Genomic DNA, 23127 nt, shown 5'->3' with positions numbered 1-23127 from the left:
AAGGGAAAGCAGCTCCACTAGAGGTGCCCATAGTGTTTTTCCTACCTACGGTGCAGTAAGTTACCCCTGACGGGAAAGCAGCTCTACTAAATGTGCCCATAGTGTTTTTCTACCTACGGTGCAGTAAGTTGCCCCTGAAGGGAAAGCAGCTCTACTAGAGGTGCCAATAGTGTTTTCCTACCTAGGAGGAAGTAAGTTACCCCTGAAGGGGAAGCAGCTCCTCTAGAGGTGCCCATAGTGTTTTTCCTACCTAGGGTGAAGTAAGTTACCCCTAAAGGGAAAGCAGCTCTACTAAATGTGCCCATAGTGTTTTTCCTACCCAAGGTGAAGTCAGATTACCCAGAAGGGAAAGCAGCTCCACTAGAGGTACCCATCGTGTTGCTCCTATTTTGCATTGGGTGTACGAAGTTGCACCAGAAGGGTAAGCATGCAGATCACAAGAAGTACCATCACGCTGCTCATAAATAGGTAGAACCAAACTGCTTCAAAAGGACAATTAGCTCCACAAGAGGTACCCATCGTATTGTGAAATACGCTGCTCAAGAAGGACAAGTAGCTCCCATAGATGTACCATCGTATTGTTCATACATAGGATGAGCTAAGCTGCTCCAGAAGGGCAAGTAGCTCAACTAGTGGTACCGTAACCATCGTGTTTCTCATACCTAGGCTGACCTACGGTGCTCCGGAAGGGTAATCAGCTCCAACTCCACCAGAGATATGCATCCTGTTACCCCTAGCACGGTTGATAATTCTCATCCAATGATTTTTACATCAAGGTAAAGAAGTCAGCGAGCTTGATTATCAGATTTGGGGGAAGTATCATTTGATCAATTTATTTTCTTAATTTATAATTTTAATACTATTACAAAGCATCACATGTAAAGAGCAACCAGTTCATGAAGTTGAAAGTTGTTGGCATCAATAAATTATGCAGTATTGGTTTTACACTTTCAAATCTCTCATCTTTAACAGTGTTTTCCTTTTCATTTATTTCTGTCAGTTAAAACTTAATAAAGTGCAAATTTCAGCACAATGCATGTTGATTTAAAAAAATTATCAATCAGTTATTATTTTATATAAAAAAATTAACAGTCTCATTTTAATTTATTTAGATTCGACTAGCATGACGTGCACATTAATCAAATGAATATGGTCTTGTATGATTTTTTATTTTAGTGTCTTGTGTATAATTCGGAGTTTAGTATTACGTCCATTATCACTGAACTAGTATACATATTTTAGGGGCCAGCTGAAGGACTCTTCCGGGTGCGGGAGTTTCTCGCTGAATTGATGATCCCGGCCATTGGTGGCCTTCGGCTGTTGTCTGCTCTATGGTCGGGATGTTGCTCTTTGACACATTCCCCATTTCCATTCTCAATATTAATGACTATTTGCAAATACGTACATGAGTAAAACTTATTTTTCATAATCTTATGTGAATGGAATTCCAGTATGTTAGTTTGAAACTCTTATGCCAAACGTTTTAAGAGAATCCTATATATAACATAGATGTGTCTTTCTATGGTGTGATGTTATACTATTTGTTCATAAAAGGGAGGAGGTTTGGTACCATTAAAACGTGTAATCCCGCTGCAATTGTTTGCACCTGTCCTACGTCAGGAATTTGATGTACAGTAGTTGTCGTCTGATTATGTAGTTCATACGTGTTTCTCGTTTCTCGTTTTTTATATAGATTAGATGTTTGTTTTTCTCGTTTGAATGGCTTTACACTAGTAATTTATTTGTGCCCTTTATAGATTGATGTTCGGTGTGAGCCAAGGCTCCGTGTTGAAGGCCGTACCTTGACCTTTAATGGTTTATTTTTATCAATTGTTACTTTGATGGAGAATTGTCTCATTGGCACTCATACCACATCTTCCTATCTCAATTAGTTATAAAAGTTACTGCAAACATGAGTTGACCTGATATAGTTTTAGGTTTTAGTTTGCGCAAGTGAAATCTTTAATCACAATCTGTACGTACGTTTCATAGTTTTACAATAAATGCATACTCTAATATAAATAATTTAATATTGAAATTTGAGTTGTGATTTAATTTCCAAAATATAAATACACGGTTCAATTTGGCAGATACATTTGCACATCAATAATTCTATCTATTTATCTATATATTGATGGTTTTGCTTCATAAAAATATAGCTTTCTGCAAAATAATTTACATAGAATAACAAATAACCCTTCCACATAGTTCTACAAATAAAATCAAACAGTTATCTTTTGACCTTATGGACCTTAGTAATGACCAATTTGATAATGGGGCCCGAATTTCAAAATCTGAATATATGATACCATTCAGCATATCAAAGAATCCCAACAATTTAATTTCTGTTTAAGTTTCATAAAGCTTAATATTGGATTCGCTCTTTAGACCTTGATTTAGACCAACTTAAAGTCTGAGCCCAAAATCGAAAATCTAAGAACTCATTGTTTGGTGCAATGAAACAAAGTGTAATTATCCTTTGGACCTCAATGTGGATGGGACCAAAATTGAAAATATAAGTACACTGTTAGATTTAGCATATTATAAAACCCAAGAATTCAAGACTTTCAATCAACGCGAATTGAAATTTGTCAAGAAATAAGAAATTTATACAAAGTCTTTAAAAGGTATTGTTTTGGTCCCACTTTTCCTATACATTAAGTGCCATGACCCCAAAAAGAAACATAAACCTTCATTTTTCGGTATTGAACCTTGTGGTACAAATTCATGGATATCCATAGAGGAATACTCAAGTAAAATTTAATGTCCAGAAACAAGAAAATTCTAGGTGTTCTCCCATATTCCTAAATTGTTTGGGTCATAACCCGCAAAATCAAACAAAACCTTCTTTTTGAGATATGGAACCTTGTGGTAAAATTTCATAGAGATACATGTACACACACTAATACGTAAGTTTTAGATTTATCCCGAAACAGGAAAAATGCTCGTTTTTTATCTCGAGTTCCAACTTTAAATATTTTGAGGTAATGCTGGTCATTATACCCTCAAACGTTCACTACAGCACTGGATTGTTTGTTCACAGAAGAAAAAAAATCAAATTGTAAATGCTTCCATATTTGACAAAAAGGGTTTTGATATGAACTTAATAAAATCTGTCCTCATCAGCATGCATAAAATTGTCATCGTTCTCAATGTGTTGAGAATTTTCCACGAATTCCATGATAATGCCAGGTGTCATAGTATCAAATCCAACCACATCAAGGTTGTGTACACTGTCCGGAGCAGCAACGGAGTATTTATTGCTGGTCATAGCAACGACAACGAATCGGTAGTCAGGGATTGTCATGTACTGTGAGTACTGCTTTAACGCTTCTGCTGGATGGATAAATCCACAACTTGTCATTGAATCTGTGAAAACCATAATTGCATCGAATTTCTTTTTCCTTGATGCCGCCCATATAAAGGGGACTGCTAAGTCGTGTTTGATACAGTCATATCCTGTTTCTATTGGTATTTGAAATATTTTCTCTTTTATAGTTTGAAGATTGTCTTCCTTTTTAATAGTTGCAGTGGAAGCGTCATCAATTCTGTTTGTGAACAGAATCACTTCCACATCTTCTGTTTGAATGGTAGAATACACCATGGCTGCTGCTGCTTCCCCAGCTGTTATCGTAGATCCACAAATTTTATGTTTTCGCATATCCTCCCCAACAGATATAGCCATCAAATACTTCCTTCCTTGCGGTTGTTTAATTCTTATACTTCTGGTGAACGCATCATTAAGTGCTTCTATGATTCTAGAATTAGGAGTCCATAATATTTTTTGATTTCTATTAGCCCCCTGTTGGTAATGTTTCATTGCAATCAGAAGTGTCAATGGATGGATACGAGCACGTTCTAACTGTTTATCGTCATTAAGTTTCTCTACTACATGATTCACCCAAAATTCGTTTTCTGGTCTATCTTTGTGCATGCCTAAACTCGTCATTTTCCCAAGGTTTCGAATCATAGCTGTCATAGGCATCAACCGAGAAAGAACATCCCAAACTTTAATACTATGTTTGAGAAACCGGTTTGGAACATGCTCCCAGCTCAGCTGATGAATACTGATTAATTCACATAATTTTTCTTCATCGTTCACTGAGCTGCAACGTTTTGCTTCTTTTACTGCCGCGAGAAAACTCTGTACCTCAATAGATTCCGTAGATTCGTCAACTTCCATTTCCCTGCCAAGGGCGTGTTGCAAAGTTATCCTTACCGCTTTATTTCTCGACCGGACATGAGCGAGTCGTATGACATCTTTGTGGCTCCATTTGAATCGACGTCTGAACTTGGTAACAAGATAAGCAAGCTTCAGTGGATTTTTACGTCCGTGTGGATCTACCTGACCAAATTGTTTATACCATTGACTTATTGCTTTGCGATGAGATCTTCCCCAACCAGTCTCATGTTGGCTCATTTCTTCGCAATATTTTATGAACTGAAACAGATGAGTAGGTATACGACACACATCGTTGAGTACACCATAGGCAGCGTGCTTTGTACTAAGGTCGTTTGATCTGGCACAAACTGCTAATGCATACAATGTTGGGTTCTGTTTACAAGCTCTTCCTTGTACGCTTATGTCTTTAATACATCTAACAACTTCACTACCTCGTCCTTGCTGGATCAATCTGAAACAAAATAAGTGTTGTTAGGGTGTGGTCATGCCTTGAAACAAACAATGTGATTATAATTTGGGTATTTGTGTTTTTCGTTTTTATATATATATATATAGATTAGACCGTTGCTTTTGTCGATGGAATTATTTTACACTATTCATTGTTGGGCCATTGTAGCTTACTGTTCGGTGTGAGCCAATTCAAGGCTCCGTGTTGAAGGCCGAACTTTGACGTATAATTGTTTAATTTTTACATAATTATGACTTGGAAGGAGAGTGGCCTCATTGGCACTCGTACCACATCTTCTTATTTCGGTATGAATCAGAATATGAGCAAATGTGTAATGTATGTTGGAAACCAAACTACCAAAAGCAAAAAATACCAAAGGGATGTTAAAACTTATAGTCTAAAACTAGCAAACAATGCCAAGGCACACAAATAAAAGTTCGTAAAGGGTTCCGTTTTAATGTAAAACCCCATAATTTGAAAACGTTAAATCAAAAATTTATAATAATCGACAGGGAGCTCACGTCAATATATAATAACAATTCTTCAAAGTTTCATGTAAATCGGTTAACGGGTTTTTGAGTGATTGTCCGACATGTTGATGACGATCTCACGTACGGGCAGACGGATGAACAACGGTATCCCATAATAGGTCCCGTAAACGGGCATAAATTATAAGGAGTTGAGATATGATTTCCAATAAGACAACTATCCACGAAAGTTCAAATGAAGTGAATGTAAGCAATTAAACGCAACCGTACAGCCTTCAACAATGAGAAAACCCCATACCGTATAGTCGGCCTCGACATGAAAATATAAAACAATTCAATTAAGGAAACAAACCGCCTAATTTATAACAAAACAATCTACGAAAACCAAACATGACCGCTTATATGTATTATAGACGGTCATTCTTCCCTCTAACCTGGACTAGGGGTGTATCATGTAACAGTACAGCATAAAAACAAACTATAACTAGACAAAAAAGATGACCCTGCACTTAACTCTTAAGTAACTGTGAATGTATCTTAACAAAGTCAATGTAGGACTTTCTTTGATATATTATTGTCTTGGAGACACAAATGTTGCCAGTAGATACAAATCGTTATTTTAAAAGACGCAAAAGTTGAATCCCGACATCTCGAAATTCAAAAAAGGAAATCCCGAAAGTGTCAATCCCGAAATTCCGAGGTTAGAAACACCCGATCCCGATGTCCCGATAAGGTCCTGCCTCCCCTCAGCATAAGAGTATAAAGATATATGTTTCACTGTAGGAGTAGAAACAAAGGAAACGCTATGCCCGTGTTATGCAGGTGACGTATCTCGTAATACCTTATTATTTGACGTGAATGGAAAATCCTAGTTATTTGACGTGGTAGAATAGTCTTTGTTTGTCGTAATTTAAAAAAAAGTTGTTTGGCGTTGACTATACACTGTGGTTATTTTGTTGTTGTGTTTCGTTTTTATTAACTCGAGTCCATTTGAGATGAAAACAGTGTTTTACAATCCAAACGATTTAGGCCCGTTTCAGATGGAGATACTGGAAAGTTGTAAATCAATACACAAGACTGGGTACATGAACGTTCACATACTTTATTTTTTCCATCCAAAATATATACAATCACAGTTCATAAAGCATATTTACAAAACAGTAATCATGGCAACATGTATTAACCCGCCGCTGCTAACTCGAATTTAGAAATAATTGACGCAAGCTATATTTTATTGTAGTTTTAACATGGGTAGGCATTATATTCGGGATTATTTTGGCCCGAGCGATAGTGAGGGCTAAAATAACACGAATATAATGCCTATATACCCATGTTAAAACTACAATAAAATAAAGCTTGTACAATAATTTCGATTCTGATTAGAACAATCCAAGTAATTTCTATGTCCGATGTGTATAAGAGTAGAACATTCAGTGTGCAGGCTCTTCCATGAACCTCCCCCTTTTTCGTAAAGAAGAAAAGGACTGGCACTGTGTTTTTTTTTCAGATAGAGAAGTTTTGAGCAGCCGGCATGAACGGTTGTCGTATTGAGGTCAAATATGTCAATTTCGAAATGCAACACGTTACAGTCATACTAAATGAATAAGAAACAACATGTGCATCATTTAAGGGGGTTCGCGGGTCTAAATCATTTATATAGGATTTCTCTATATTTTTCTATAAATGAACTTTATCTTATAGATAATAGAAAAATAAAATAAAAAAGTGGGGTCACAGTTCATTTGCGCTCACAATCTGCCTTCGAAAGAAGCATACATTTTTGTAAAGGCGTTTTTTTTTTCTGTTGAAGTAATAGGAGAAATAAAGGTAGTATCAAAATTAAAAAAAGAAATTTATTACAGAAATCGCTAAAATTTTACAATAATTTAGTTTAAGTACAGCTTATATGGAAATTATATTAGAAAAGATAGGTCACCGATGAGTTGAAAAAGATATTTCAATTTTAGAGCCAAAAAATGGCATTTTTCCACCAAAGGGAGATAATTTGGAACTTTTTCAATGATGTATACATTTTGAAAGTCATCTGGGGCCAACGCGAATTGATTGTTTTGAATGATTTTTGTACCATATGATAAAGTAACAACTACAAAAGGAAATAAATAAAATTTGTAATGAAAAAAAAATGTTTGATTTTTTTCTGAAATTTTTATACCCTCGAGCCTCGAGTTTTGAACTGTTTTTTAGTTGATGAAATATATTAAATGTATTCCAATTTGATAAAATTCATTATTCTGCAGTAGTCAATATACGCAGGTGCAAACACATTTTATCGGATATAGAGCATGGGTTTATTCACAAAGCGAAAGAAGCACGTCATATTAGAATGATTCAGCGTCCTCCATATGTCAGTGATCTGTGTAGCGATCGATAGTGAGTCGGAATATAACGACTGGAATAGTTGGGCGAACCGGTGTGTCACATGGTTCTCTCGTTTTCTCTTTTCGTTTTCAAAATAAACGATCATAGAAACATTTTGACCAAATACGGTATTGTTGTAGCCACGGCATGCTAATTTGAACCCCTTACCGTGAAAAATCATACCCCCAATACCCGCAGAGATCATCAAATTAACATTCCCATATCTATCAAATTACTATATATTATAGTAATAATGCTTTTAATAATAAGTATATATTTGGTGCTGATAAATTATATTAGAAATGATGATTAAACAACTTTACTATCATCATATGCCATGGTATTTTGAACTCCTACATAAATCCCTTATATACCTCAACTTATAGACCTCGATGTCATGCATATTATAAAATTGTCATGGATATAATAAATTCTTTATAGAGTAATAATGCTTTAATTGGGGTTTATAAACTTTAAAGTAAGAGAGGTGAAGGAGAACACGTACGATAAATTTTTTAAACGGTTTTCGTAAATATTTGTAGTAAAGCATCCCAACAACTGAATGTTTTAAAGCGCATTGACTGCTACCTTACACAATTGAATAAATTGATCCACACGTTTAATTTATCTATTTTTTGTCCTTTGGCATGGCATTTTTGCAACAAAAATAACACCACCAAATTGGAAAAAAAATCAGGAAAGGGCTTTTACGATTTATATATGAAGACTATATGTTAGTTCATAAGATAAGATAAGATAAGATATGATATTTTTATTTCAATTAAAGGGCCCATGAAGAGCAAAGCAATTTATTACAAGGATTTTTATAATTGTTACAATAATGTTGACACAAATCATAAATATGAATTTAACTATTTCTTAGATGTTAATCTACAACCAGATCAGAGCCATATACATAAAAAAGGCATAACAATATATCTATTATTAACAGGCAAATATTCTTCACGTCTTAAATAAAAACAATATCTATACTATATTGATAGTTTTCTCAGTTCCAAACATTTATTAATATGAATAGCAATATTTTTGTTCAATACCTCTAGCTTTTCTTGAATAAAAAGCCAATTAAATTTGGCACTTGTGCTTAACTTTTCAAAATTTTTACAACCTAATGAAATATTATCATAAAATTCTTTTCTTAAAGAGTTATAAAGGGGACACTGACATATAAAATGTTCTTCTTCTTCAACTTTATCTAAGGTGCATTTTTTACATAATCTTTGTGATTTATCTAAGTATATAGGTTTTAGCATATATATATATCTATTTGTCTCTACCTTTAGGGGATGTGCACTTATTCTTATCTTGCACAGTGCTTGTCTATCTTTAAATTCTTTTAATTGCAGATATTTTTCTGTACCAAAAAAATGTTTAATTGAAAAATAGGTCAAGAGTTTACCTCTACCTGATTTAACAGTATTTTCTAAAAATTCTTTCCAATGATTATGAAAACTTGCACATAATTTATTCTTAACTATTATGATAGTACATAAACGGCCAACACTTACATTTATAATAAGTTTGGTAAGTCTAGTTCTTTCATTAAATAGTCAATACTAGAAAACCATGTGGTGATATTGTAAACCATCCTTTGTGATCTTTGTGTTCTCTAACCTATGAGCATATTTTAACATTGCCATTAAAATCGAAAAATATACAGGAAATCTTCCTAATTCAGACATGACAGCAAAATTACTTGCTTTTCTTATAACCCCAAGAATATATTTCATGAATTTTGTGTGCGGCTTTTCAGATATATGTCTTTTGAATAAACCTTTTCTAAAACATAATCATTATTCTTCTTACATGCCACTGAAGTGGTTGGAAACATTCCCCATATTTCACTGCCATACATAGGCTACCCCCTCCTTTTTCGTGGGAAAAGTTTTGTTAATTATATAGGGAATCTATGAAGAATGACTGGAGCCCCCCCCCCCTTTTTTCAGGTCAGTCAGTCCCTCTCCCTTTTTATGAAAAGTTCTGGATCCGCCACTGAAGTCAGATAATTATAATAGTAATTAGTTTTACCTGTCCATTGCTTGAACTTCTGATCTAGAAAACTTTCGGTGTAGTGAATTCGCTATGTAATATCCGAATTCAGTCCCGAGACACAGAAATCTTTCGAGTCTTTCAATATCTGATACTTCAAATACATATCCTCCAGCCGCATTTTGGGACTGTGAATATCCAGGCAGATGGTCTGACTGGTGAGTAGTAACAACTTGTGGATGCATGTATGGGTTTACGTCCATTCCGTCAACTTCCATAATGTCATTAATGAACTCAAGTTAAGCTTCCTTGTGAGATGCCCAAGTACGACAACTCGATATGAAAACGAAAGTAAACATCTATTTTTAATTCATATTATGTTTTCCAGAGAAGAAAAGGGGCGTAGCTGCTGTTAGGCCACTTTATTAACATGTCTACAAGTAATTTGTTTATAAAATATAAAAAAAAGTTATTAGCATGTGTAGGTGTGTTAGATCACGACAGGCACTTGTCTCAGAAAAAAATTCCTATAATGCATGTTTTTTTCTGAGACACAGTCACACTGATGTGCATATGGTTATATCAATGTATATAGTTTATAGTCTTTATAAGATATCTTATAAGCTTAATAAGATATCTTTTAAACTAAATAAGATATCTTATTAACTAAATATCAGAAAAAAATAGCCTTGCCAGACGTCATAATTATTTGGACTAGTGGTGTAGATGCACGCGAGTTCTTCAAAACTCTTTTATTTTCAAATGTCATTTGTACATGTACACTAGTCTACATGTATTATCTTAAGTGAATGGTGTATTGGATAGAATTGTATCAACAAATACCTGAATCAACCTTAAAATGTTCAAAACCCAGACATTTTATTCTCCGACTTGGACACAGTACTTTTTTTTTTAATTTATAGTTTTTCGTTGTTGTTGGCTTTCAACTAGCTTTTTTCTTGGCTTTCATCCGACCTATACAATATATATAACCCTGGCTAAAGTTGGGCGTCCGTTCGGCTGGGCGAGATGTATGAATAAGTCACGTCTGGTGAGAATTAGAGTCAAGTCCAAAACTTAGTGTAGGAATGTCAAACTCTTTGCACGTAAAGAACACTTGCAAGAACTCTCCAAGGGATCGTAGGTGGTCTGCTGATAAAACAAAATTTCTCTTATTCCCCATTTTCCAAAGCATGGCATTACCTATTTCCCAAACTTTCATTCTGGACGACCCCTATTACAGGACCAATCTACCTGTTGTATTTATTGTGAATATGATTTTGTTCGCTTGAAATATTTGTCTCTGGATGTTTGACAATCAATCATATAATCATTCAATTAGCTTTCGGTAACCTCGAACACTCTTAGGTCTGCGTGTAATAACCATAATTATTTATGTCCTAAGCAGGTAGGGATTTTACAGTACAAGTTATCAGAAAATGTTAATTTCTTGAAATATATATTTAATCGAAAAAAAATTCAAGAAATTAACATTTTCTGATAACTTGTATATTTAATCGAAAAAAATTCAAGAAATTAACATTTTCTGATAACTTGTATATTTAATCGAAAAAAATTCAAGAAATTAACATTTTCTGATAACTTGTATATTTAATCGAAAAAAATTCAAGAAATTAACATTTTCTGATAACTTGTACTGTAAAACTGCAAAACTCCTGCGTGAGGCATCGACTGTGTGTTTGTAGTAGCGGATCCAGAGGAAAGAGTTCCGCGAGTTGGAACTTCCCCCTTTTTTATTGAGGATCAATGCATATGAATGCGGACATATGGTTGGGCCCCCCTCCTTTTATCCTGGGTCGGCACCCACCTTTTTTTAAGTAGCTGGATCCGCCCCTGGTTTGTATGTGCACAGTTTGTGTGTGAGGGTAATGGTTTTAAAATCTAAAGTTTAGATGATTGGTCGATGTGACTGTAGTGACACAAAAATAAATAATTGCCAAAATTAAAAAGAAACAAAGAAAATAAAATGTTTGACAACTTTCAGCAACACCGGTGATGGATGATCTTTTTATGGAATTTATTCATATATATATATATAACTCGTTTAAACATCAACCCAACAATGTAAGATCTCTAAATTTGCTTGCAAATTTTTTGTTCTTCCCTCGCCGGGATTTGAACCCATGCTACTGAGATATCGTGACATCAAATCGCCTGCACTGTAGCCGTCCCGCTTGACCACACGACCACCTGGGCTTCATAAAAATGAAGCTTTCGGTGGCCGGGTGTTACCTTTTCACGTCAGTTTTAATCTAGCGTCGTACTACAGTACATGATATACAAATGTATAAGGCATGGAGATGTTATTTTTACAGATCAGCTAAATTATCTATAGTAAAGGATCCTACAAATTAATGTAAGATACAGTCACAGAAAATAATTATATTTATAAGTACGTCTGAGCCAGTGACAACTCTACAACAGATGTATCCATCGGATCACCAGCATATAATAATAGAATTCCTTGTTCAATTTCGTCATAAAAATAGGTAAAAAAATATCCTTTCATTAAAAAATACAATCGTTATCTTGGTGTGATCTTATTATTTAGAAAAGTGAATGTATAGTGATGTGTTCCGTGCGTGAACATACATCTCGATCCACTTCCACAAGAAGTGAAGAGGAGGCCGAATCATATGTCGCTTTGGTATGATAAGGGTGTGACTTAAAAACAGGCTGTAACCCTTTGGAGTTGATAGATTATGTATATAAAAAAAAGTAGATAAACATCACGTGGCCACATAGGTAGGAGCTTAATACGCTGAATGAATGAATTTTTTATTTTCAACTAATGACATAGTTATAGAGACAAAAAGTATATACAACATTATACTCTTCAATTTTTCCGGATATGCTAAATAAATCGTAAAACATTAATATTCATTTTTAATTTCATATAGCATATATAGAAAATTACTATAGATTAATTCATTAATTCTTGTTTAATCTGCTATTATATTTATTTTGACTTTTAACAAAATGACATTGTTAACAAAAATCTACTACCTTTAACACTTTATCCATATTCTGTGTTATTTATATTATAAATATCACTGTTTTTTTAGAATAAGAAACTGATTTCTGTGGTCTTCCATATTCTTTTTTATTTATATTTCGCGAACCAAGTATCTTAATCTTAGCATAACTATCAAATAAAGTCTTTTGCAACCTAAAGAGGAGGGATGATTAAAGGGTGCATTGAAATTTTGGGAATGAAAAATGGTTGTCCAATTCTTATATACTTGAGCTAGGGGCATCGCATTGAGTATGCTTGGACTAACGACACAGAACTTTAAAATAATCGATGATATACATGTATATCATACAAATAAATAAATCTACCAAAACATAACACTCCGTTGTAACATTGTATTATAGACGGTTTCTTCTACAGGCACTAGTTCCTATCCATTGGAAGGTCGACTATTCATATTAAATTTATATGGATAGTCGACCTTCCAATGGATAGAAGCAAGTGCCTGTGGTTTCGCCATTTGTATGCTCAAAATCTGAATCTGAATCTGAATAAATACGTTGCAGGGCCAGTATATGGCATCAGTGGCTACGGGAGAGAGGCGCTGGAAAATTAGTCCAACGTTGTGAGAGCAACCGAAGTTTTAAAGCGCTCTCAATTGTCATAGCACAACCGAGATTGTCTGGTAGTCTATTCCATTCAGGCATGGTTCTTACAAAGAATGACTGTTTGTATTGATCAGATTTGCTAGGTGGAATTTTGAAGCACCGGCTGTTGTTTTGAGCAAATTTGTCTACAATGTTTGTTGTTTTATAGTCACTAAATTGTTTTGATTTAATTTGTCGTTTTGGTCTCTCTTTGACTAATACTGAGTCTTGTGGTATAGCTGGTACCAACTCCCCGGCTACCTTGTAGAGAAAAGTTAGTCTACTGTGACGACGTCTGTTTTCCAGTGTTGGAAGTTTTAGTTCATTCATGAGTCTCCTTATATGGGCATCAACAATTTATTTTGAACTTCTCTTCAGCCACAGTCTTCTTTCATTTAAACAAAATCATTACTTTCGTCAAAATAAGGCTGAGTTGTCTTTTAGACGGTCCAAGTTGACTTATTAGATGGTTCGAGTGGACTGTTTAGTCGGTTCGAGTTGACTGTGTAGTCGGTCCGAGTTTGTCTTAGGGCCGAGTTTTTCCTAGTTGTGTGTCATTCGTTAAATTGTAACAGCCAATGGAATCCGTCGTTACAAATATAACCCAACATGCAATATTATTGACTAAATTTTATTACCACATCGTCTATAAATAAAATATTGCACATATTTTACTTTTGGGTATGTAGAAAAATATTGCAAAACTATTTGTAAGTTTGAACACAGGTTAATATTTTTTAAATAAATAAAGTATATTCACATATTGATATTGCAGGCCGGGTTGGTTCAGTCATTTTTAAAAGGGGGTTCCCACCCAGGATAAAGGGGCGAGTTCTAACCAAGTTAAATGTCCCCATTCAAATTGATCGTCAAAAAAGGGAGGGTTTCTTCCTTTCAATGTAATTTATCGATACACACCTTTTTTGAGTGTTACTTTGTGCAGAGTTCCTTTTTTTGTATTCATGAATCATGGTATTCATATGCTTAACCATATTAACCACAAAGTTGCAATGGTTTACAGAAGTAAATAAGCTATATTTATAAAAGGTATTTTTTTGTTTTATAAATAGATTTATTATAATCGAGTTCTAAATTAAGACATTGGATTTCCCATCTTTCATTATAAATCATTTTCTGTTTAAAAGAGACTGGAATACTTACCGTGCATGTCTTTCTTTATTTAAACGATATATCATCAAGGTAATTATTAAAATTATATAATATATATGATTACAAAAATGTATAATTGTATATATATATATATATTTACAGATCTAACATTGTTGGGTTGATGTTTAGACGAGTTGTATATATATATATATATCATGTACTGTAGTACGCCGCTAGATTAAAACTGACGTGGAAAGGTAACACATGGCCAGCGAAAGCTCTTTTTTTGAGAGCCCAGGTGGTCGTGTGGTCTAGCGGGACGGCTGCAGTGTAGGCGATTTGGTGTCACGATATCACAGTAGCATGGGTTCGAATCGAATCCCGGCGAGGGAAGAACCAAAAATTTGCGAAAGCAAATTTACAGATCTAACATTGTTGGGTTGATGTTTAGACGAGTTGTATATACATTATGTACACAGCCATGTATCACCATCATTGATGGCGATCCGATGGATACATCTGTTGTAGGGTTGTCACTGACTCAGACGTACTTATGAATATAATTATTTTCTGTGACTGTATCTTACATTAATTTGTAGGATCCTTTACTATAGATAATTTAGCTGAACTGTAACAATAACATCTTCATGCCTTATATATCATGTACTGTAGTACGCCGCTAGATTAAAACTGACGTGGAAAGGTAACACATGGCCAGCGAAAGCTCTTTTTTTGAGAGCCCAGGTGGTCGTGTGGTCTAGCGGGACGGCTGCAGTGCAGGCGATTTGGTGTCACGATATCACAGTAGCATGGGTTCGAATCCCGGCGAGGGAAGAACCAAAAATTTGCGAAAGCAAATTTACAGATCTAACATTGTTGGGTTGATGTTTAGACGAGTTGTATATACATTATGTACACAGCCATGTATCACCATCATTGATGGCGATCCGATGGATACATCTGTTGTAGGGTTGTCACTGACTCAGACGTACTTATGAATATAATTATTTTCTGTGACTGTATCTTACATTAATTTGTAGGATCCTTTACTATAGATAATTTAGCTGAACTGTAACAATAACATCTTCATGCCTTATATATCATGTACTGTAGTACGCCGCTAGATTAAAACTGACGTGGAAAGGTAACACATGGCCAGCGAAAGCTCTTTTTTTGAGAGCCCAGGTGGTCGTGTGGTCTAGCGGGACGGCTGCAGTGCAGGCGATTTGGTGTCACGATATCACAGTAGCATGGGTTCGAATCCCGGCGAGGGAAGAACCAAAAATTTGCGAAAGCAAATTTACAGATCTAACATTGTTGGGTTGATGTTTAGACGAGTTGTATATACATTATGTACACAGCCATGTATCACCATCATTGATGGCGATCCGATGGATACATCTGTTGTAGGGTTGTCACTGACTCAGACGTACTTATGAATATAATTATTTTCTGTGACTGTATCTTACATTAATTTGTAGGATCCTTTACTATAGATAATTTAGCTGAACTGTAACAATAACATCTTCATGCCTTATATATCATGTACTGTAGTACGCCGCTAGATTAAAACTGACGTGGAAAGGTAACACATGGCCAGCGAAAGCTCTATTTTTGAGAGCCCAGGTGGTCGTGTGGTCTAGCGGGACGGCTGCAGTGCAGGCGATTTGGTGTCACGATATCACAGTAGCATGGGTTCGAATCCCGGCGAGGGAAGAACCAAAAATTTGCGAAAGCAAATTTACAGATCTAACATTGTTGGGTTGATGTTTAGACGAGTTGTATATACATTATGTACACAGCCATGTATCACCATCATTGATGGCGATCCGATGGATACATCTGTTGTAGGGTTGTCACTGACTCAGACGTACTTATGAATATAATTATTTTCTGTGACTGTATCTTACATTAATTTGTAGGATCCTTTACTATAGATAATTTAGCTGAACTGTAACAATAACATCTTCATGCCTTATATATCATGTACTGTAGTACGCCGCTAGATTAAAGCTGACGTGGAAAGGTAACACATGGCCAGCGAAAGCTCTTTTTTTGAGAGCCCAGGTGGTCGTGTGGTCTAGCGGGACGGCTGCAGTGCAGGCAATTTGGTGTCACGATATCACAGTAGCATGGGTTCGAATCCCGGCGAGGGAAGAACCAAAAATTTGCGAAAGCAAATTTAAAGATCTAACATTGTTGGGTTGATGTTTAGACGAGTTGTATATACATTATGTGCACAGCCATGTATCACCATCATTGATGGCATGTACTGTAGTACGCCGCTAGATTAAAACTGACGTGGAAAGGTAACACATGGCCAGCGAAAGCTCTTTTTTTGAGAGCCCAGGTGGTCTTGTGGTCTAGCGGGACGGCTGCAGTGCAGGCGATTTGGTGTCACGATATCACAGTAGCATGGGCTCGAATCCCGGCGAGGGAAGAACCAAAAATTTGCGAAAGCAAATTTACAGATCTAACATTGTTGGGTTGATGTTTAGACGAGTTGTATATACATTATTTACACAGCCATGTATCACCATCATTGATGGCGATCCGATGGATACATCTGTTGTAGGGTTGTCACTGACTCAGACGTACTTATGAATATAATTATTTTCTGTGACTGTATCTTACATTAATTTGTAGGATCCTTTACTATAGATAATTTAGCTGATCTGTAACAATAACATCTTCATGCCTTATATATCATGTACTGTAGTACGCCGCTAGATTAAAACTGACGTGGAAAGGTAACACATGGCCAGCGAAAGCTCTTTTTTTGAGAGCCCAGGTGGTCGTGTGGTCTAGCGGGACGGCTGCAGTGCAGGCGATTTGGTGTCACGATATCACAGTAGCATGGGTTCGAATCCCGGCGAGGGAAGAACCAAAAATTTGCGAAAGCAAATTTACAGATCTAACATTGTTGGGTTGATGTTTAGACGAGTTGTATATACATTATGTACACAGCCATGTATCACCATCATTGAAGGCGATCCGATGGATACATCTGTTGTAGGGTTGTCACTGACTCAGACGTACTTATGAATATAATTATTTTCTGTGACTGTATCTTACATTAATTTGTAGGATCCTTTACTATAGATAATTTAGCTGATCTGTAACAATAACATCTTCATGCCTTATATATCATGTACTGTAGTACGCCGCTAGATTAAAACTGACGTGGAAAGGTAACACATGGCCAGCGAAAGCTCTTTTTTTGAGAGCCCAGGTGGTCGTGTGGTCTAGCGGGACGGCTGCAGTGCAGGCGATTTGGTGTCACGATATCACAGTAGCATGGGTTCGAATCCCGGCGAGGGTAGAACCAAAAATTTGCGAAAGCAAATTTACAGATCTAACATTGTTGGGTTGATGTTTAGACGAGTTGTATATATATTTAGAATATTTCGATAATCGTTCATAACAGCTAGTAGCTAGTCTCTATACGTTAATTGCGTTTCTAAATTCTAGGAGGTGCATGCATACAACTTCAATAAGATTATGATTTCATAATAGACATTTATGTAGAATTTGATGAAAAAGTTCGTTTAATAAACGTTTTCTTAACTTACCGGATGTTCTCTACTTTTTCTTTTGTAATTGATACTCCATTGAATTAATCAATAGCAATCAGATCGACCTACCAAACAGACACAATCAAAGACCATTGGATAGCATATGAGGTTGCCGTTCATGACAAATAGCAATGGTTTCATCTTAAGTAGAGTTTTTTTCCCCATCGATAGTTACATGTTGACAGCACATATGTCACAACGTGTTTCGAATATCTATTAGACCATAGATGTAACTTGTATTACATCTATGATTAGACCAATTATAGAATAAACTAATTGATCATGGCCGCATGCCCATCGTCTGAGGCCCAAGTTATTGCATGGTGATGCTTATTTTATTTTTAAATACTACCGCTTTTAAAAGTAGCGCAACATCACTTTATCTGTTTGACTAATACAAGTGTACTTTCATATACTATTCATTTCTAAAAGAGGGGGGATGCTATCATGAAAAATTGAACAATTAAGATTCGTTCTCTCAAGGGGAAATTAAAGTACTGAAGTGCTGTTTACTCAGATGATCCCAAGATCTGATGGCTGGCGAATAAATCATCCAAAATAATTATGTGCTATATCTCCATATATAGACTACTAGCAAAATAATCTTCAATTGGAAATTAATACAAATAGTTTAACCCATTTTAAATTTTTAAGATCTTTCACCACATTTGTTTTGTGTCAGAAACCTAAATTATGTCAAAAATTTGATCACAATCCAAAAGTGCACATCTTCTATACTATTAAACGAGAAGAGCTCATTTTGTGTGTCGCTTCTCTTCTTTCCACAATAAATCAATCATCATGCCTCTGTGTCCTATAGGTAACATACATAGTCGCATTTGTCATCCATTCTTATGATTATTCAGATTGAGTTATTTTGGGAGAAAAACGACAAAAAAGGAGTCCGGATATGATTCCGTCATCAGACTGACTTTTAGTCATAGATATGATTTCCGGTTTGAAACATGCACAAATACAACCAATCGTATGATAGATAACAACAATAATGTGTCCATAGCACACGGATGCCCCACTCGCACTATCCTTTTCTTTGTTCAGTGGACCGTGAAATTGGGGTCAAAATTATAATTTGGAATTATAATTAGAAAGATCATATCATAGGGAACATGTGTACTAAGTTTCAAGTTGATGTAACTTTAACTTCATCAAAAACTACCTTGACCAAAAACTTTAACCTGAACTTCGCACTATCATTTTCTATGTTCAGTGGACCATGAAATTGGGGTCAAAACTATAATTTGGCATCAAAATTACAAAGATCATATCATGGGGAACATGTGTACTAAGTTTCAAGTTGATTGAACTTCAACTTCTTCAAAAACTACCTTGACCAAAAACTTTAACCTGAAGCGAACGGACGCACAGACGGACGGACGGACGGACGAACGAACGAACGGAGGCACCGACAAGAAAACATGATGCCCCTCTACTATCGTAGGTGGGGCATAAAAATGAAAAATAAATAAGCCAATCAGAGCGTTCTCCATATCATGGTGTTTAGATCGCAAGAACCACAACTATTATACCTCTTTGGAGAGGACAAATATTTTTCGCGTTTATCTACATGTAAACCACGATTATACTACTTTAATAAATAGATACTCTCTGTATTCTGTCTACTGTTTTCTTTGAAATGTTTACTATTTAAGGGTACAACCAATCGTATGATATATAACAAAAATACAACCAATCGTCTGATAGATAACAAAAATAAATAAGCCATTTAGAGCGTTTTCCATATCATGGTGTTTAGATCGCAAGAATCACAACTATTCTACCTTCTTAGAGAGGACAATTATTTTTCGCGTTTCATGTATATCATGGTGTTTGCATCGCAAGAACCACAACTATTATACCTTCTTAGGGAGGACAATTATTTTTCGCGTTTATCTACATGTAAACTACGATTATACTACTTTAATGTATAGAGACTCTCTGTATTCTGTCAGGGACTTTCTATCTTAGTATAGAAAGTCTCTGATTCTGTCTACTGTTTTCTTTGAAATGTTTACTATTTAAGGGGTCATACCACTTGCATATATATTAAAATAAGTAAAACATGCTCAACTTCATCTAAAACTACCTAGACCAAAAACTTTAACCTGAAGCGGGACAGACAGACGGACGGACGACCGAACGCACGGATGCACAGACTAGAAAACATAATGCACATAAATGGGGCAAAATATTTTATTGTTGAAAGGGAAAATAGTGATTTGGCAAAAATGAAAGTGAGGTAGAGATTAGAGGGGAGTAGGACCTTTTTCGGGGCGTCGGGATTTGGGGATTGATCCTTACGGGATCAGGGAATATATTTTTCGATTTCGGGATATTAATTTCTTTAAATTCGGCATCTCGGGATTTCATGGTTAAAAGCCCGGGATTTTGGGATCAGGACCCCTCCGACCACCCCTCAAATTAGCCTTAGTCGGTCTTAGTCATTTATACATGATTCATATCCTAACAATGGCATGTTAATAAGGCTCTTAAAAGAAAAAGCACTGATGGATTGTCCTAGAAGCATATCTTGTTAGACTCATAATGGTCTATATATAAGCAGTTACATTTATTACATGTTTGAAACAGCGCAAATTTTAAATTTGATTTAACTTTTACCAAACGAAGCATTGTAGCAAAGGAGAAGAATAATTGTGGTCTGAGGCCAGAAACACGAAAATAATTGAATTTAACAGAAAGGAAACAAATATCGGACTTTGAAAAAAGGGAGAAGGCTTTTGGTACCTTTTATGAAATATACATTCAGGTGTTGTGTACAGGTGAATATATCCAACTCATTAACACTTTTCATTTTACATAATAATTATATAATTAGTATTTAAACCGGTTTTGATTTAGAATATAATCAGCATTTAAAATCTGTTTTGATTTATATAATAATCAATCAGGCGTAAACTAAACTTCAGCATAATAGGAACATTTCTTATACTCATCAACATATAAGATAAGTTCCTAATATCAGTGGAACAAATATAATACAGATGATCTGTATTATATTTGTTCCACTGAGATGGAAAAGGTATTCCATGACACAATTTCCGCAGAACAAATATTATTATTATATTGTTTCCCTCAGGAACAAATATTATTAGGAACAAATATGCGTTGACACTACAACAGTTCACAAGTTGTATATGCCCGCGATTTCGCGGGGTGTGTTCTAGTATATATATATAAGTATGGGCAGTCTGAAGCCGACGTCTGTGTGCCTCGCTGTGTTGAAGACCTATTGGTGACCTTCGCCTGTTTTCTGAACTATTGTCGGGTTATTGTCTCTTTGACATATTCCCCATTTCCATTCTTAATTTTTATTTGAAGGCACGAGGCCATACTTTCTTTAAACCAATTTAAAATGAAGTTGAAGTTCCCCAACTATCTGTTTCACGACTATGTAACTAATATAAACTTTCAGTGTTAGTAATCAAACTCATCGTCATCACAAATTAAGGACAGCAAATATGGTAGATTTGGAAACTATTTTAAAGAATTGGAACTTTGATATAAGTTTCATCATGTTAATTGGTCTTCGTCAACCGTTCCGATTTCGGAATTTTCGCGTTCCAAACAATTATTGCATACTTGGTAGCGTCACTTGTCCGGAGAAAACAAACCGTTTACTCCAGTTAACACTATCTAACTTTTTCATTAACTTTAAAAGAATCATATATCAAAATGTATGAACTTTGACATAATATTAAATTATAATTATCGTTTTCTCAAATTTAAATTCAAATTAACAATTAACACGTGATATTCAAACATATTTAAATAGAATTGGAAGTAGAAGGTGCTGTTTCATGAAATGATATACTGGATGATATTAGCTAAATAATAACCATCAATGTAAAAATATGTGTAAATCTTCGAAAAGAAAAGACTACAAAAGCACAGTTGATCCTATTCTTAATATTTTATGCTATGGTATTTATAACAGCTATGTTATTATGCTGGGAATCTATAATACTAAAATAACGTGGTCCAATTTATCAGCCGTCATGGGGAAAACATGACAAATCAAAGAATTCAACTTTATATATAGCTAATGCATGTAGTACAATGGTGTTGATTAGAAATTACACCGCTCCAGACCCTTTTGTTTTCATATTACCAATAACTGATAAGTTCAAGGTTGACGGGTTCAAACAGAAAGATCTTGAAAGCAGGGAAAACTGTGCATCTTATAATGGGCATGACTATATCAAATGACAATATCAATAACTAAAAATCCAGGCTTAAATAAGGCTTACACATAGTTATACACTTTACTTCAGTCACGGACCCGCGATATCACCGGTGTGTTCTAGTATATATAATACTAACTTTACGGGGAGAGACATTGCGTTTTCCCCTCTCAAAAGTCCCGCTTAATATTGTAGTGCTACTTAATGGAGTAAGCAAAACAAAAATCCATTTGTTAAAATACCGACAAAATACGAAAGATTTCAATAAAGACTTTTCAACAATCTAGATATTTTAACGAAGCATATAAACTAAATTGAACCATCTAAGTACTTTCGCAAAACATCTAGATATCGTGACCTATAGGTACTTGTGCAAATAATCTAGAACGGTGATGCGATAAACCTAGGTACTTGTGCAAAGCATCTGATGGTTGTGCGATATACATTGTACATAGGTACCGTACTTGTGCAAAGCATTATACATGTTATATAACTAGGTACTTGTGCAAAGAATGATTTCCTAGGTAGTTTGGCAAAATCAATCCGACCAATTTCACTTTATTTAAAAGAAGTTAAGCCACTTGTGTGCAGGTTTACTTTTGAATCGTTTCATATTGCGTTTCGGCTTAAAATAGTACTTATCATAAATATGTATGTCATCAGTCAGTAACGAAAGTATGAATACATGTACCATGCGTGGTTAGTGTATGGCTACATTGTAATTTTTTAGTCAAGGTAATTGTGAAGACTTTAAAAACTAATTTGTGTTAAGTTCTACTGTGTAAACAAATTGAATGCATTTTCTTGTCTCTTATATTTTCAGATTTAACTAAAATACTTACAAACTGAGCACATCATGCAGTATCTGTACACGAAAGTCACTAAAAAAGATATCCATTGCAAGTATATAATTATATAATGGCCTTAAAAATAATTAGATGTGGTATTATTGCCATTAATTACACAACTATCCACTAGTGTTTAAATGAAGTTTATGCTAGCAATCATATGCAACCGCGTGCGGCCTTCACAAATAATACATATGTTTACATGTATATATATCGTATAGTCG

The 23127-nt window shown here is 35.1% G+C and overlaps 2 protein-coding genes across 5 annotated transcripts in view; one reads left to right on the top strand and one right to left on the bottom strand.

Moving 5' to 3' along the window:
- Positions 1-2032: 2032 nt before the first annotated feature.
- LOC139481160 (RNA-binding protein RO60-like) lies at positions 2033-23026 on the bottom strand. 2 transcript variants are annotated; one of them, XM_071264309.1, is made up of 2 exons: positions 22898-23026; positions 2033-4634 (listed from the first exon to the last, which is right to left on the bottom strand). In XM_071264309.1, the coding sequence occupies exons 1-2, from the start codon at positions 22951-22953 to the stop codon at positions 3104-3106; spliced, it is 1587 nt and encodes a 528-aa protein (XP_071120410.1). In that variant the 5' UTR covers positions 22954-23026; the 3' UTR covers positions 2033-3103. The 2 variants fall into 2 exon arrangements, with proteins under 2 accessions (XP_071120410.1, XP_071120409.1); XM_071264308.1 differs by lacking the exon at positions 22898-23026 and adding an exon at positions 9548-9849.
- Positions 9837-23127, top strand: part of LOC139481161 (RNA-binding protein RO60-like) — a 59361-nt gene continuing 46070 nt past the window's right edge. The window contains exons 1-2 of one of the 3 annotated variants that reach the window (XM_071264312.1): positions 9837-9948; positions 22879-22954. The gene's annotated coding sequence lies outside the window, so the exon portion shown is untranslated. Of the gene's footprint in view, positions 9949-13757; positions 13832-14268; positions 14351-22878; positions 22955-23127 lie in introns of those variants that run through there. The other 2 variants (XM_071264311.1, XM_071264310.1) reach the window with 2 other exon arrangements.

This window comes from Mytilus edulis, chromosome 7, assembly GCF_963676685.1.
Source record: "Mytilus edulis chromosome 7, xbMytEdul2.2, whole genome shotgun sequence".
Lineage (NCBI taxonomy): Eukaryota > Metazoa > Mollusca > Bivalvia > Mytilida > Mytilidae > Mytilus > Mytilus edulis.
This window is presented reverse-complemented; position numbering and strand designations above follow the sequence as displayed.

Excerpts from the sequence above, each read along its gene's own strand:
- LOC139481160 (XM_071264308.1), bottom strand. The coding sequence starts at position 9,786 with ATGGAAGTTGACGGAATGGACGTAAACCCATACATGCATCCACAAGTT. Across the intron at positions 4,635-9,547 it reads GAAGTTCAAGCAATGGACAG|ATTGATCCAGCAAGGACGAG; the intron begins GTAAAACTAATT and ends ATTTTGTTTCAG.